Here is a 12,230-nt window from a genome sequence, read left to right as displayed (position 1 = left end):
TTAATCATAATAACGAATATTCTTAGAATAAGACTTTTATATACCTCTGACAAACTTAATTTTATTGTTCCATTTTGCAAAGGATCCTTGCTCTCAAATATCCCTAAATAAATGCACAACAATTAATATAAAACATTTTTAAATTTATAAATGAATCAGACTAATTGTGCGATTAATCTCTTAATAAACGTACCAAATGCATCGCTCAAATGTAATATCGCCGAGACAAAGTCGCCGAATCGAAGAGTACCATCTTTTCTCATATATCGAAGAATCAGAATGGACAGTACATCCGTATTTAATTGGAAACCTGAGATAAAAGCTTTGGTTACAGGATAACAAAATAAAATGTTTACTTCGCGGTACTATGTATTATATTTTCCTTTTACGTACCAACTTCCAGCAGGGCATCTCGCAGTCTCTCCGCCTTAAGTATACCCGTCTTTTCCTTCGTGTGATTCTTAAAAGCAGCTTGCCAATACTTTAAACTACACATAAGATCTTTGAAGTCATTGAATTTCAGCCGGCCACTTCCAGAGCTCTGTTTATAGAAACAGGAAATGTAAGGAAACTATTGTTTATCATAAAAAAATTAATTCCACTGATTTATTTAATGTTCTAGGTAAATACTCGATTTGAATAGTTAATCAAGTAAATTAATAAAATATAAAGCTATATTCTAACAAAATAAATAAATAACAAAGTAAATAATCGTCAAATAAAAATTTGTGAATAGATTCCATATTTATAACGTTGCAAGAAATATTCTAAAAAAATAAAAAAAAATAAAAAATAAATTCTAAAATAAATAATTTTTGAAAGGATACGTCCATAGTGAGTACCACTTGTCGGCAAACTTCCATGCAGGCACAGCTTTTGATATAATCTAAAAGTTAAAAATAAAATGTTTATTTAGATTAATATTGCACTACATTTTAATACATTCTATTTTCAAAAAAATTTTCTGTATATTTTACGACGAAAGAGCATTGCGTGTACCATTTGGTAAACAGGCTTCTAAAAGCTCCTGCAGCTCGAAAGCATTTACAGTTCTGTGCTCGTCAGCGAGCTGTAAAAACACGGCTTCGTACTGAGAGAAGCCTTTTCCTTCGAGGGGAGGTGCTTTAACAATTGCCGATTTCATTAACGACGGTGGGGTATCTAACAATCTGAAACGAATGGTACATGTATGAAAATAAAATTGTATTTTTCACTCACTTTTTTATTCTGGAACCTAAAACAATATCAACACATTGACTGCCAGACAAGTTTGAATAAATATTTTCGTCAGGCCACGCGCGCGGTCACACAAAGCGTATTTCCGAGAATAAAATCTCACTCTGTAGATATCGCCATCTCTGCGGATAGATGTCTTTCGATAACAGAAGGCGATAATAGTCCTAACGCTATGGTCATGACTATTCCTTCAGTTGAAAGTCTGCAGTCGAGAAGCAAACATTTTCGATGTCATCCGAAATCGAGTGACGCGGCAGTCAACGTGTTATAAAGTATAATAATCCAAAGTAAAATTTTTCGCATTTTAAATTCTAAACCAATTTTTGATAATAAAATAACATTACGCGCTAATTATATATTCGCGCAAATAAAAGAAAAGATAAATCAATCAAAAATATTTAAATATTAGTAAATCATTTCGTCGACAAAAAATTCTCGACGTATTGCATCTTCCTAACAAAAGACCGTATGCTTGGAGGAGGCAATTACTTGATGCGTCCTTTAAAATATAGTCGAGAAAGATTTTAAAACTGTAGTTAAAGGTAGACATATAACATATCCTCATGAGTTAATGTATGCTGCACATTAAATGCACCGAGGCGGCCATAAGATCCTTTGTTCCGCCTTGTGCGAGCGTAAATGACATCGGTAAATGCATATACTTACTTGAGTTTTAGAGGCTTACTGCTATAGACCCGTAATGTGAAACTCGTTTCTTGAGTAGGCTCGAAGGTCGTAGGTACCAGCAGATAACCACCCTGCTCGAGCTGACACCTGTGGCTCACCTGCCGACTATTCGTGTATTGAGAATTAACTAAGGATTTGTTCTTTTTAAAAAATTGTTTGTTTATCGATTCGGTGCTGTTTTTCGGCAATGTATATGCTGTGAAACCGATCACCTTAAAACAAAGAGAACTTTTAATAAGCTGATTTGACCAGGAAATACATTTAAATTGCAATATTTTGAAAAAGTTTCTTACTTTCGGCTCCATAATGGAATGCTGATTTAACGAAACGATCACTTCCTCCATTTCGCTGAGAATTAAATGTAACTGTGGATTTATGTGAAAAGTTTCTGTGTAAAGAAAAAAACATAGTCGCTAGTTAATTATTCGTTGCTAGTTTATTATAACTTAATTCAATTAAATAATAAAATATATTAGCTTTGAAATTGTGTTTGCAAATTGCTTTCTGTATTAGCTATAATTATAATCTCAACAGTACTGTTAATTATAAGATTCAAAACTCTGTATGAGTGACGTAATGATCAAACCTTGATTATTTCGACATCCTCCCGCAGTGACGCCTCTCCTCCAGCTTCCTTGATACAATTTCATTTGCCAAGTATGCTTACTGTGTAACGACGGTTCATCTCTCGAAGTTTCAGCATCTAGATGCACAACTTCCAGATGAGTGAACGTCTTAACGAAATCCGAATATGATATCCTGCAAACCGTAACAATATATAATTACATCATCTCAGAACTTTGGCAAAGTTTACATGGAAGTTTAACTCATATATCAATTGCGGAGATTATTCCATGATATCTAATCCCAAGTTTTAGCAACTTACATATATTTCTTAATTAATAAATAACATAAATTTTTATATTGTTTACTTTAATTAATATTCCAATGTTACATTATAAATTATGCTATCCCTTCCTATGTCCTTACCAAAATTCTCCTTCAGCCATATTTCTCACAGCTAGCCGTTCTCTTTCCATTACTGGTACTTCATCCCACTCCAGCCCACCCCTCGCCCACGCACCGACATATTCCCCGCCGGGTCCAAGAGGATTCCTTAATTTTACTAATTGCACTGCTTCCCCTCCAAATGTTTCCACCTACATCACCGAAATCAATATTGTTTTTCTCAAATCCTTTTATACTTTTTTTTACGTATATATAAAAATGTTATTAACATTTATTATTACTGACCCTCTCAATCGCGTACAATCTGTAATTGATTCCCATTTGTATACCATTAGCGAGCTTTTCTGTGCTGGCACGTATCTAAGATCACACAAAACATGTGTATTAGCGAAATAATATTCAAAAAAATTTTAATTCTTGATTTTCGAAATGCCTTGTACCTGTTGCTGTTGATTATTATTCACTGTACAAGTAATAAGAGACGTCATATCCAAAAGTTTTGACAACGCTCGTCCACAAGCTGTGGGATCTTGACGAATCGCGATGCTTTCAGTAATACCACCCGTGAGATCAGACAAGCCATCCAATAATGTACCATATTTAAGTGCCTCATAAGAACCATGAAGTCTGAAAATAATATTGCGATTACTTTGTATATGAGTAATATAATTTTTCTTAACAGTTGCAAATTTTCTAATAATCGGTAAAAATTTAACAATATAATTATTAATTTAAAAAGTAATAAACATTTTAAAGACATTCTTTTAAATAATTAAATATTTTTGAAAGAGTTTTATATATAATTAAATATATTAGTTCGAATAATACAGTATAATATTTAATAATTCTATGAGAGATAAAATTTTGTCAAATGATTCAATCATACTTAATTCTTCATCCTCATATATATTACTTAGACGACCTAAGATGTATATAATGACCTAAGAGTAATAAATGATGGAGAATACAAATAAACTTGTAGAAAAAATAATTGTCAATTTCAGATAATAAATGATGTGCATTAATCATAATAAAATTGCCATCGTTTGTCAAGCATGAATTTATCGTGACGGTAAAGATCGATTGGTATTTTCTCACACTATTGCATTAGTACCATAGAGAAAATGCGATATGGACTTTCTTAATCTTTGGATACTTGGCCGGATGAGGGAAAGCGAATGGGTCAGATTTTTTCCTCTTATGACCTTTTAACACTGACGCTACATTACGTTATCATTATGAACTACACAAGCACTGCTTTCATCGAATCATTCTACGGAGGATCAATATCTAAATACGTAATATTGTAATTGCTTCTAATCAGAAATATTTAAGATGATTAATTGAATCTATAAAAATATTCTTAATGTATTTTCTTTGTCATTATTAGGAGCATTTTTAACAAGCTAGTATAATTAATGTTATCTATATCCGAAAAATGTAATAGCTTATATATATATATATATATATATATATATATATATATATATTATATATATCTCCAAATATATAAATATAAATCTAAATTTCCAGATATAAATTTTTATAAAAATTTTTTAAATAAATATTTTTAATGTTTATTTCAAGAAACAAAATTATTAATATATTGCTTATGATTTTGCATGTTTAACTATAAATTTAACGACATTTTTACAATTTCTAATTAATAATAAATTTTTATTCTTTTTTTTAGTAAATAAAAATGTTTCGTAAAAAAATTTTTTTAAAGGTAAACATCGATGCACAAATGTATTAAAATCAAAGCGTAAAAACACTCAGAGTCTTCCATGCAGAACCTAAAGAGGAAACATAATTTCATTAACGTTTCATGCTGGTTGATTGCTGGTATCGCAATAATCTTGCGATAATAACTTCGATATTGAATCCGACGGAAAATATAATTGACATTTTACGCGAGACCAATCCTGACCTATACAACGCGTAAAAATAAAGGAAAGGATGATAGTAGAGAAAAGTAAGAAGAAGGTCACGAAGATCCTCGGCAAACCTGTCGGAACTCGGAGTAAGATCAAGGGAGTGTATTTATATTTATATATGTGTAAAACGATTATTATCTCCCTTGCGCCGTTCCTGCGGGAATTAACATTCCGGAGATAACGGGGCTTGCACAGCTCGCTTCGTTTCAAGCGTCTTTTCTTTGTTATCGCGCGTGCGGTTTGCGCGTGGTCGAGTCAATCTGGAAACCGTAACCATTCACACGCACGATCGCGGGTGTTACTTGGGTATTTTCTCAAGGAAAACATACGTAACACCCAGGGAAAAAGATTCCGAGCGTGCAAATGGATCAGCGTTGCAGTCAATTTGCGCTTCTCTCTACTCCCCCATCCATCCCATCTTTTCCGGTAAAACTAATATATAAAGTTTATTATCCACGTGATTAATCGTGTATTGATGATTCAGAAAGAACGATTATTACGTAAATAATTAAAATTACATTTTAAAAAATTTAATTTTTCATCGAAATGAGTAATTGAAAGAAATAAAGAGATGGTACATAAATGCTATAATAAAGATATATAAACACCATAAGATTGAAATATATTAATAATAAATTTTTTTCTCTAGAATTTTGTCTAGAAATTTTATTTGTAGAAATCGATAACATGATGAACTATTATAAGAGTTCACAAATAAAGAGGTCACTGCACTTTCGATCGAAGGTGCAACCGGTGGCAACTCCTTTGTCACTTTGGAACCCAACGGTTAGAAGTACGTTTGCCTGTTGATGCACTTCCGTTCCGCGTTTGTCTAACGGAGCGATGCAGTCGCACGCGTATATGCAACGTCATTGTCACGTTGCCTCGCTCTATTACCAATCATCTACGTCATCATTGTCAATCGCCTTCCGCTATTACTACGTACTCGTTATATCCTATTCGCAGTAGCATCCTTGAGATTGCATGACTAGATGATGATGTATAATCATAAAATTACTTTCCTTTCGTTCATAAAATTGTAAAGCGGAGAGTTTAAACAATAATTTGTTAAACTCTACTTATCATGTATATTTAATAACATAGAGTTTATACTTTTTACTTTTGATCTCATTTTAATGCGTTTTATGAGCATTTTCAATCAAATAAAAAATTTTATATAGGAATTATATAATATGAAAGTGATGCTCCATGAAAAATTTAAATCATGACATTTATTTATTATTATACCATATATTAATTATACGAAACAGATTGAAAGATAATATTCGACAGAGTAATAATCATATAGATATTTGAATGTAACAAATAATGCAAGCGAAATTTTATATAAACTATTCAATACACGTGCATAAATAAAAAAGAGTATGGTCCAATGTATCATATTTATTAAGAATAATAGCGAAATATTCGTCAATCAATTATGATTACGTTGTTATTTCCGGCCTGCTGAAATCGGTAATAAGTAAGCTGTTTCACATCTTGCGACATCAGCAACACTTTTTACTCGTGGTTATTCGTTTTTATCTCGTTTCCCGATCAACAACTTTTCATACGCGCGCACGCGATTTGGTCTGTCAGATTTCGCTCTATTTTCTCTTACATAAGCTCGGCATATCTTTCTCGTATAGAAAGCGTTGATCGACAAATAACTCGATCGCTTAGCGAATCTAGCGTGCAGGATGACTCGCATGATCTCACGAACAGCGAGATCTCGATGATACCAAGAGCCGAATGGATCGACTTATAGCTGTCCGTACATAGCGAGCATCCACCTTCAAGGATTATCAGCATGCTTTCGCGGCCGTTTCGCGTGCTCGGATACGAGCGTGGACTGTGGTCACCAGTGCACTGACCTCCGATCCATTGCTGGCAGCCGACGATACCGACTACTTGCCGAGTGAAAGTATCGGGCCCGCACTCGGCACACTCTCGCAGCAAGCGTGTGCGTGCTGTGTGCACGCGAGTCACGCACGTTCAGCACATATGATCGAAACCGAACGAAATATCTCGGCGTTGCCTGAGCCTTTCTTTTCGGATCGAGTATCTCCAAGCCGAATTAAATTGGTGGAAACATCTGTTGGAAACCGCCATAGAAATCAGCTGTTACATATATCGTGTTTGCAAGCGTGTTAATACTGGAGAAAATATATATATATATATATATGTATATATCTTTTTATATAAATGTATTTCTCAGAAATGTAATATTACAAGGAAGAAAACCAGATTGGCAAGATAAATTCAGAATTTGCGTAAGAAGTTAATTTCGAATAAAATTTAATAACATTTAATGTACCCATTTTTACGTAAGAGAAATTTAAATCTCTGTATATTAAACAGGATTATCTTCACAATTATATACACATGATATTCTATCTAATAAAGCTGTAATAATATTGCGTACTTATACACTTTGTTAACATAATTATAAATATATACATTTTTTATAATTTTTATAAATTTTTACAAATTAATCGATTTAATAACTAGCAGTTTGTTTAAAATTTAATTTTAATATTACAAATGATATGTAAGGAATAAAACATAAAAAACAGTACATATGTTTCATGACTATTTCACAAAATATAAAGTTTATGAAAATAAATACTTTCTTTACCGTACAAACAATTACTTCCCATTTTACGGACGTGTTTGCGTAATTTATGATATTTTCTAACACGACAACTTTCTACAAAACGAATAAAATACATATGAACGGATACAGATACGAAGATCTGTTCGGCTGAGCGAGATCCGAGGAGAGTCAAACGATGTTTTCTAATGGAAATCGACAGAGGCATGTTGCGCATACTCTTCTTGCGCATATTGGCACGCCAAGGAGCGCACAAGCTTTCTAACCGATTCTCGATGCCGCTACTGGTTTAATAAAGCTGACGTTCCGGATCGGTCAGATTTATAGCAGGGTCGCGGTGAAAGAGGAAAGGTCGGCGAACGAGCTTCTTTCTTTCTCTTTCTCTCCCGTTCATTCTTCGCGATTCTTCCGCCGATACCGGTGTAGATGTGTGTCATCGTTGATATTTACCGGCTCACGTACACAACGTGATACTATTGCACTATTAATCCTTCGTCGATGTATCGCCACGATTCCATCGGGAAATATATGGCGTTGATGCGAAAGTGTGTCGATGGTATGTTAATAAAATTGAACAACTCAGTGCTGTAATATTAATGGAGCCATATTTATTTCATGCTAACGATCTACCGTCCAACATAATCGCGCTCAATATGTGACCGTTACTCAACAATTTCATAACAATTGCTCGAATAGTTATGTAAAAATCAATATAGCTAATAAATATATCAAAATTTTGTTGCTTTTGGCTATTAATACAACCTTCTCTAATGATTTAACACATAATTATGAGACACAAAGTAGGGATTACGTTATGACTGAATTATTCAAATAGTCGTTTGCGCGATGCATCGCACGATTATTATATCATAATAACTGAAATTACGTTGTACAATTTTTTACCGTGAAAACTACCTAGGCATATGCGTGATGCGGTATTTCCTGACGCACACAAAATCATAAACATTATCACGCTAAACTTATTACACGTGCATAACTCGCAACGCGCATAAGCGTTGCGATATGTGCAGGGTCACTTATAATATTTTATCATCGCATAATTATTATCGTAATTGCAATCGGCATTTGCAACAGAAAATTATATTTCCGCAAGTAAAATCGTTTTAGCAGTTCCAAATTGCGCTTTAAATCGAAGTTGCAGCATCAATTAACGGCGCTGTATATTTCAACATCGACGAGCGGAAGCCACCGAAGATCTGCAACGTGCGATCAATTATTAATGAGCCACGACCTCGATGTGTGCAGTTGATGTTTCATAACTGATCCAACATAATACATAAAAATGAAATAAATATCAATCCTTCGATTTACATCACGTGTAATTAAAAAATTAGATATAAACCGTAACATCGCGGATATATTAACAACGTGATACAGGAATTTATGGAATTCTTATTATCATTTTGTAAAATTAAAAAGTATTGAAATTATTTATTACAAACTTTTATGTAAAAAAAAGTCTACATCTGCTTTAGATTTTACATATAATAATTCGTCGTGCATGTACAATAGCTATAAAAATTATAGTAAATAAAAAAGTTTATAGAGCTAAGGTGTGTTACTGCACGCACACCTCTTAAAAAGATAACGCAATTTTTCCCACTTGAAACCCGTCATCATCCTGTTCTGCTTTCTCCAAGAGAACCAAGCGCAGCCACGGCGATCTCTCGTTACGCACGTATATGCAGTATTGTGATGTAAAAGTGGTGCGTTTGATGATGAAATTATGGCAAAGTGTGTTCACAGTTATTGAGAAAAACGTATCACTATTCGCCAGCATAGTGTTTTGTTGACGCTAAGATTTATGCGAATTAATGTTATTCAAACAAATGACGTATTGTTAACGTATTCATAAGATTAAAAACCAAGTCTTTTTTTATTTTAAGCATCCATATACATAATCTTCCTCGAGCGTAACGAATGCTTACATATTTATATAACTTATCGTTATTTATATAGATATAGTTAAATTGTGTAAATTCTTACAATCAGTTAATTTTATTCAGAACTTCTTAACAACTATTTAATATTTAACAGCATTATAATTAAACTTTTATATAGTTTGTAAATCTATTAAATGTAAAATGTAAAAAGAATGGTTAAAACATTATTTAAATTCTTCAATCAGTGGAATAATTTAGATTCAACAACATTGTTTTTTTGTGATTCTTAATGAATATTGTAATAAATATTTTATTATGATAAATATATATATATATATACTACAAGCTTTAAAGTTTAATAAACTGTTAATGTTTAATAAAATATCTAATAAAATATATATAAAATGTCAAAAATGTCAAAAATGTTTAATTACATAGACATTATTGAATAAAAAATGTAATAGTACTTATAAAAAATAATATATGTTATATATGCATAAATTTAATAACACAAAAATACTATTATTATAAAATATTTTACATAAAACTTTTAAAATAGTTCGTTTGTACGATAGCAAAATACTATTTATTTCGTCAAAATGGATAATCTTCTTTCTGAATTATCTGAAGATAATATATAAATTTTATGAAAAAATGCATTCACATTTAATGTAACTTAACTTTGCATAAAAATTGCTAAATAAATATTTCTCGTTTACTTTCTCGGTTTCCTTTTGTTTGACGAAAGACGAAGTCATCTTTCGTTTCGATGCCATCATCTTACAAGCAATTTCGAGAGCAACGCCCAAGAGGGGTTTACACTCGCGATGGTGCAAGAAATCGAGAAAGAAAAGAGAAAGAGAGAAGACGTGCAAGACGAGAATAACGAGGGAAAGGAGATGGTAGAGTGGAGGTAGGTAGGCACGGTCATCAGAGGAAGATTAAGAAGAGGAGCAAGGACCTCCGACAGAACCGGTCATCGTCGTTCGTCCGTCCACGTAAACTCATCTTCCATCTCGTGGCAAGAGATCGCACGCCTCGATTACTTACGCCACGGATCTCAACGGATCGCGAAATGAAGTCGCGGAATGAAATTTCTCTCCCTTACCCAATGGTCTCGGCATCATCCCTCTTCGCTCCGCTTATCAAAATATATGACGAACAAAGCCATATGTTCGTACCATAATGCATTATGCAGTTTGTAAATGTGAAATGCCATTTCTCAATAATTATTTAAAAATTTAACAACAAAATTACACAAAACATTTTAAATTATGTTTAATTTTTTTAAGCTATGCTTCATGCAAAATATTTCTTTAATTTAGTTTTAGATGATTAGTAATAATTAATAATATTTTACAAATATGATGATTTCAATATAAAGTCATCTATTTTAAGAAAGTATTATTCATTGTCAATTCATTTTCATGTATGGTTTTATGTAACGTATGTATATTTAAAATTTGAACCAAATTCAGAACAGGATTTCAGAGCTAATTCGTCGATCCATTCACACTCACAATTTTTCGCATACCATCGCATGCGATGGTGATCGAGGTTCATCGATCGAACGCAGTGGGGTCGATCTTCGCGCGCGAGTTCACCTTGAACAGCCACCTGGTGAACGCCTACACCGCCCATGATACTTCGCCGTTCTTAAACTGGCTCGAAAACTACCTTCGTTATTATGAACACAACGCGTATATCATCTTTCCATTGCTACGATCTTATGCAAAAATTAAAGATTACATATAAGACTGCTTGTTGATTAAATCAGATAATTAGGAAATCCCTCATGTATCAATAAGAATTTATATTCTCTTGTCATCAAGTCAATTTATTTAAAAAGTTATATTACAAATATATTATAATTCATCACTTTGTATTTTGGAGTTATATAGTTTATGTAAAAAACTTACTATTTCTTTTATGATAGAAAAGATTTTATCGATAAGAACAATTCGAATAAATTTTTCTTTTAATATACAATTGAGTATTAATATTAAGATTTTTGTATTAACCTAGAACGATTTCTGTATTAACCTAGAAAAAAATTTTAAATTGAGGGCAAGTCACTTGGCAACCCATCAATAACTAATTCTTCTCAGTTATCTGTTTTATCTAGATCAACAAAGCGCTATACTTTTTGTAGATCCTTCTGGATTTATCTACCCACGGCTTTATTTGCCCGTGACGTTTTAACATAAAAAACGATCGAAGAAAACTTACTTGGCGTACGCTTTCTCCAGCAGTGCCGGCCAGAACTGATCGCTATGGCGACTTTGCACGAAGGCCAGTCTTCCGTGAACCGCTGGTAATCTGTCGTCGACGAGAACTTCCACCCACGCGCCACACCACCACAACCGAAACCTGAACACCCCGGCATATTCTGCGGTCGGCGAGCCCGGTGGTTCTCCACCGCTGCCGAAACCCTGATCGGCTGGTACCACCCTATAGAATAGACCCTTGCTAAGATGAAGCACTCCCAGACAAGACACTAGCCATTTATCACCTGAAAATACGAGAGTATTTTATTAATATCTTGTCTGCAAAATCTAAACGATATACTTCATATAACTAAAAGACATATCGTCTTAATCAATTTTTAGCAAAAAATTATTCCACTTTCAGTAATTTTTTTGCAATTATTCTTTATATTTCAGTTTTATTCAATAATTTCAACGGAGGTTTAATATTTTACAAAAAAGAAATAACTCATACAAAAATCTGTGAATTAAATACCGTGATTTAAAAAATTCTTAAAGTTTAGGAAATGCTTAATGTATGTATATACATTATTACTATATAAGCTTTTTAATTTCACTCTAAAATGCTTGCCGATATTATAGTTCTTAATTCTTAATAAACATAAAATTAATTTGC

The 12,230-nt window shown here is 32.8% G+C and overlaps 1 protein-coding gene across 1 annotated transcript in view; it reads right to left on the bottom strand.

The window, feature by feature from the left end:
- CalpC (calpain C) overlaps window positions 1-12,230 on the bottom strand; it is a 29,991-nt gene that overhangs the window by 361 nt on the left and 17,400 nt on the right. The window contains exons 4-15 of the mRNA XM_011641659.3: window positions 11,577-11,859; window positions 3,333-3,519; window positions 3,178-3,252; window positions 2,914-3,083; window positions 2,510-2,682; window positions 2,217-2,311; window positions 1,903-2,135; window positions 1,000-1,169; window positions 828-886; window positions 394-541; window positions 194-310; window positions 45-103 (exon numbers count right to left, since the gene is read on the bottom strand). Coding sequence (XP_011639961.1) covers window positions 45-103; window positions 194-310; window positions 394-541; window positions 828-886; window positions 1,000-1,169; window positions 1,903-2,135; window positions 2,217-2,311; window positions 2,510-2,682; window positions 2,914-3,083; window positions 3,178-3,252; window positions 3,333-3,519; window positions 11,577-11,859 — 1,769 coding nt within the window. The remainder of the gene's footprint in view (window positions 1-44; window positions 104-193; window positions 311-393; window positions 542-827; window positions 887-999; window positions 1,170-1,902; window positions 2,136-2,216; window positions 2,312-2,509; window positions 2,683-2,913; window positions 3,084-3,177; window positions 3,253-3,332; window positions 3,520-11,576; window positions 11,860-12,230) is intronic.

The sequence above is a fragment of the Pogonomyrmex barbatus genome, unplaced genomic scaffold (genome assembly GCF_055798465.1).
Source record: "Pogonomyrmex barbatus isolate J1 unplaced genomic scaffold, ASM5579846v1 scaffold6, whole genome shotgun sequence".
NCBI classification, from domain to species: domain Eukaryota; kingdom Metazoa; phylum Arthropoda; class Insecta; order Hymenoptera; family Formicidae; genus Pogonomyrmex; species Pogonomyrmex barbatus.
This window is presented reverse-complemented; position numbering and strand designations above follow the sequence as displayed.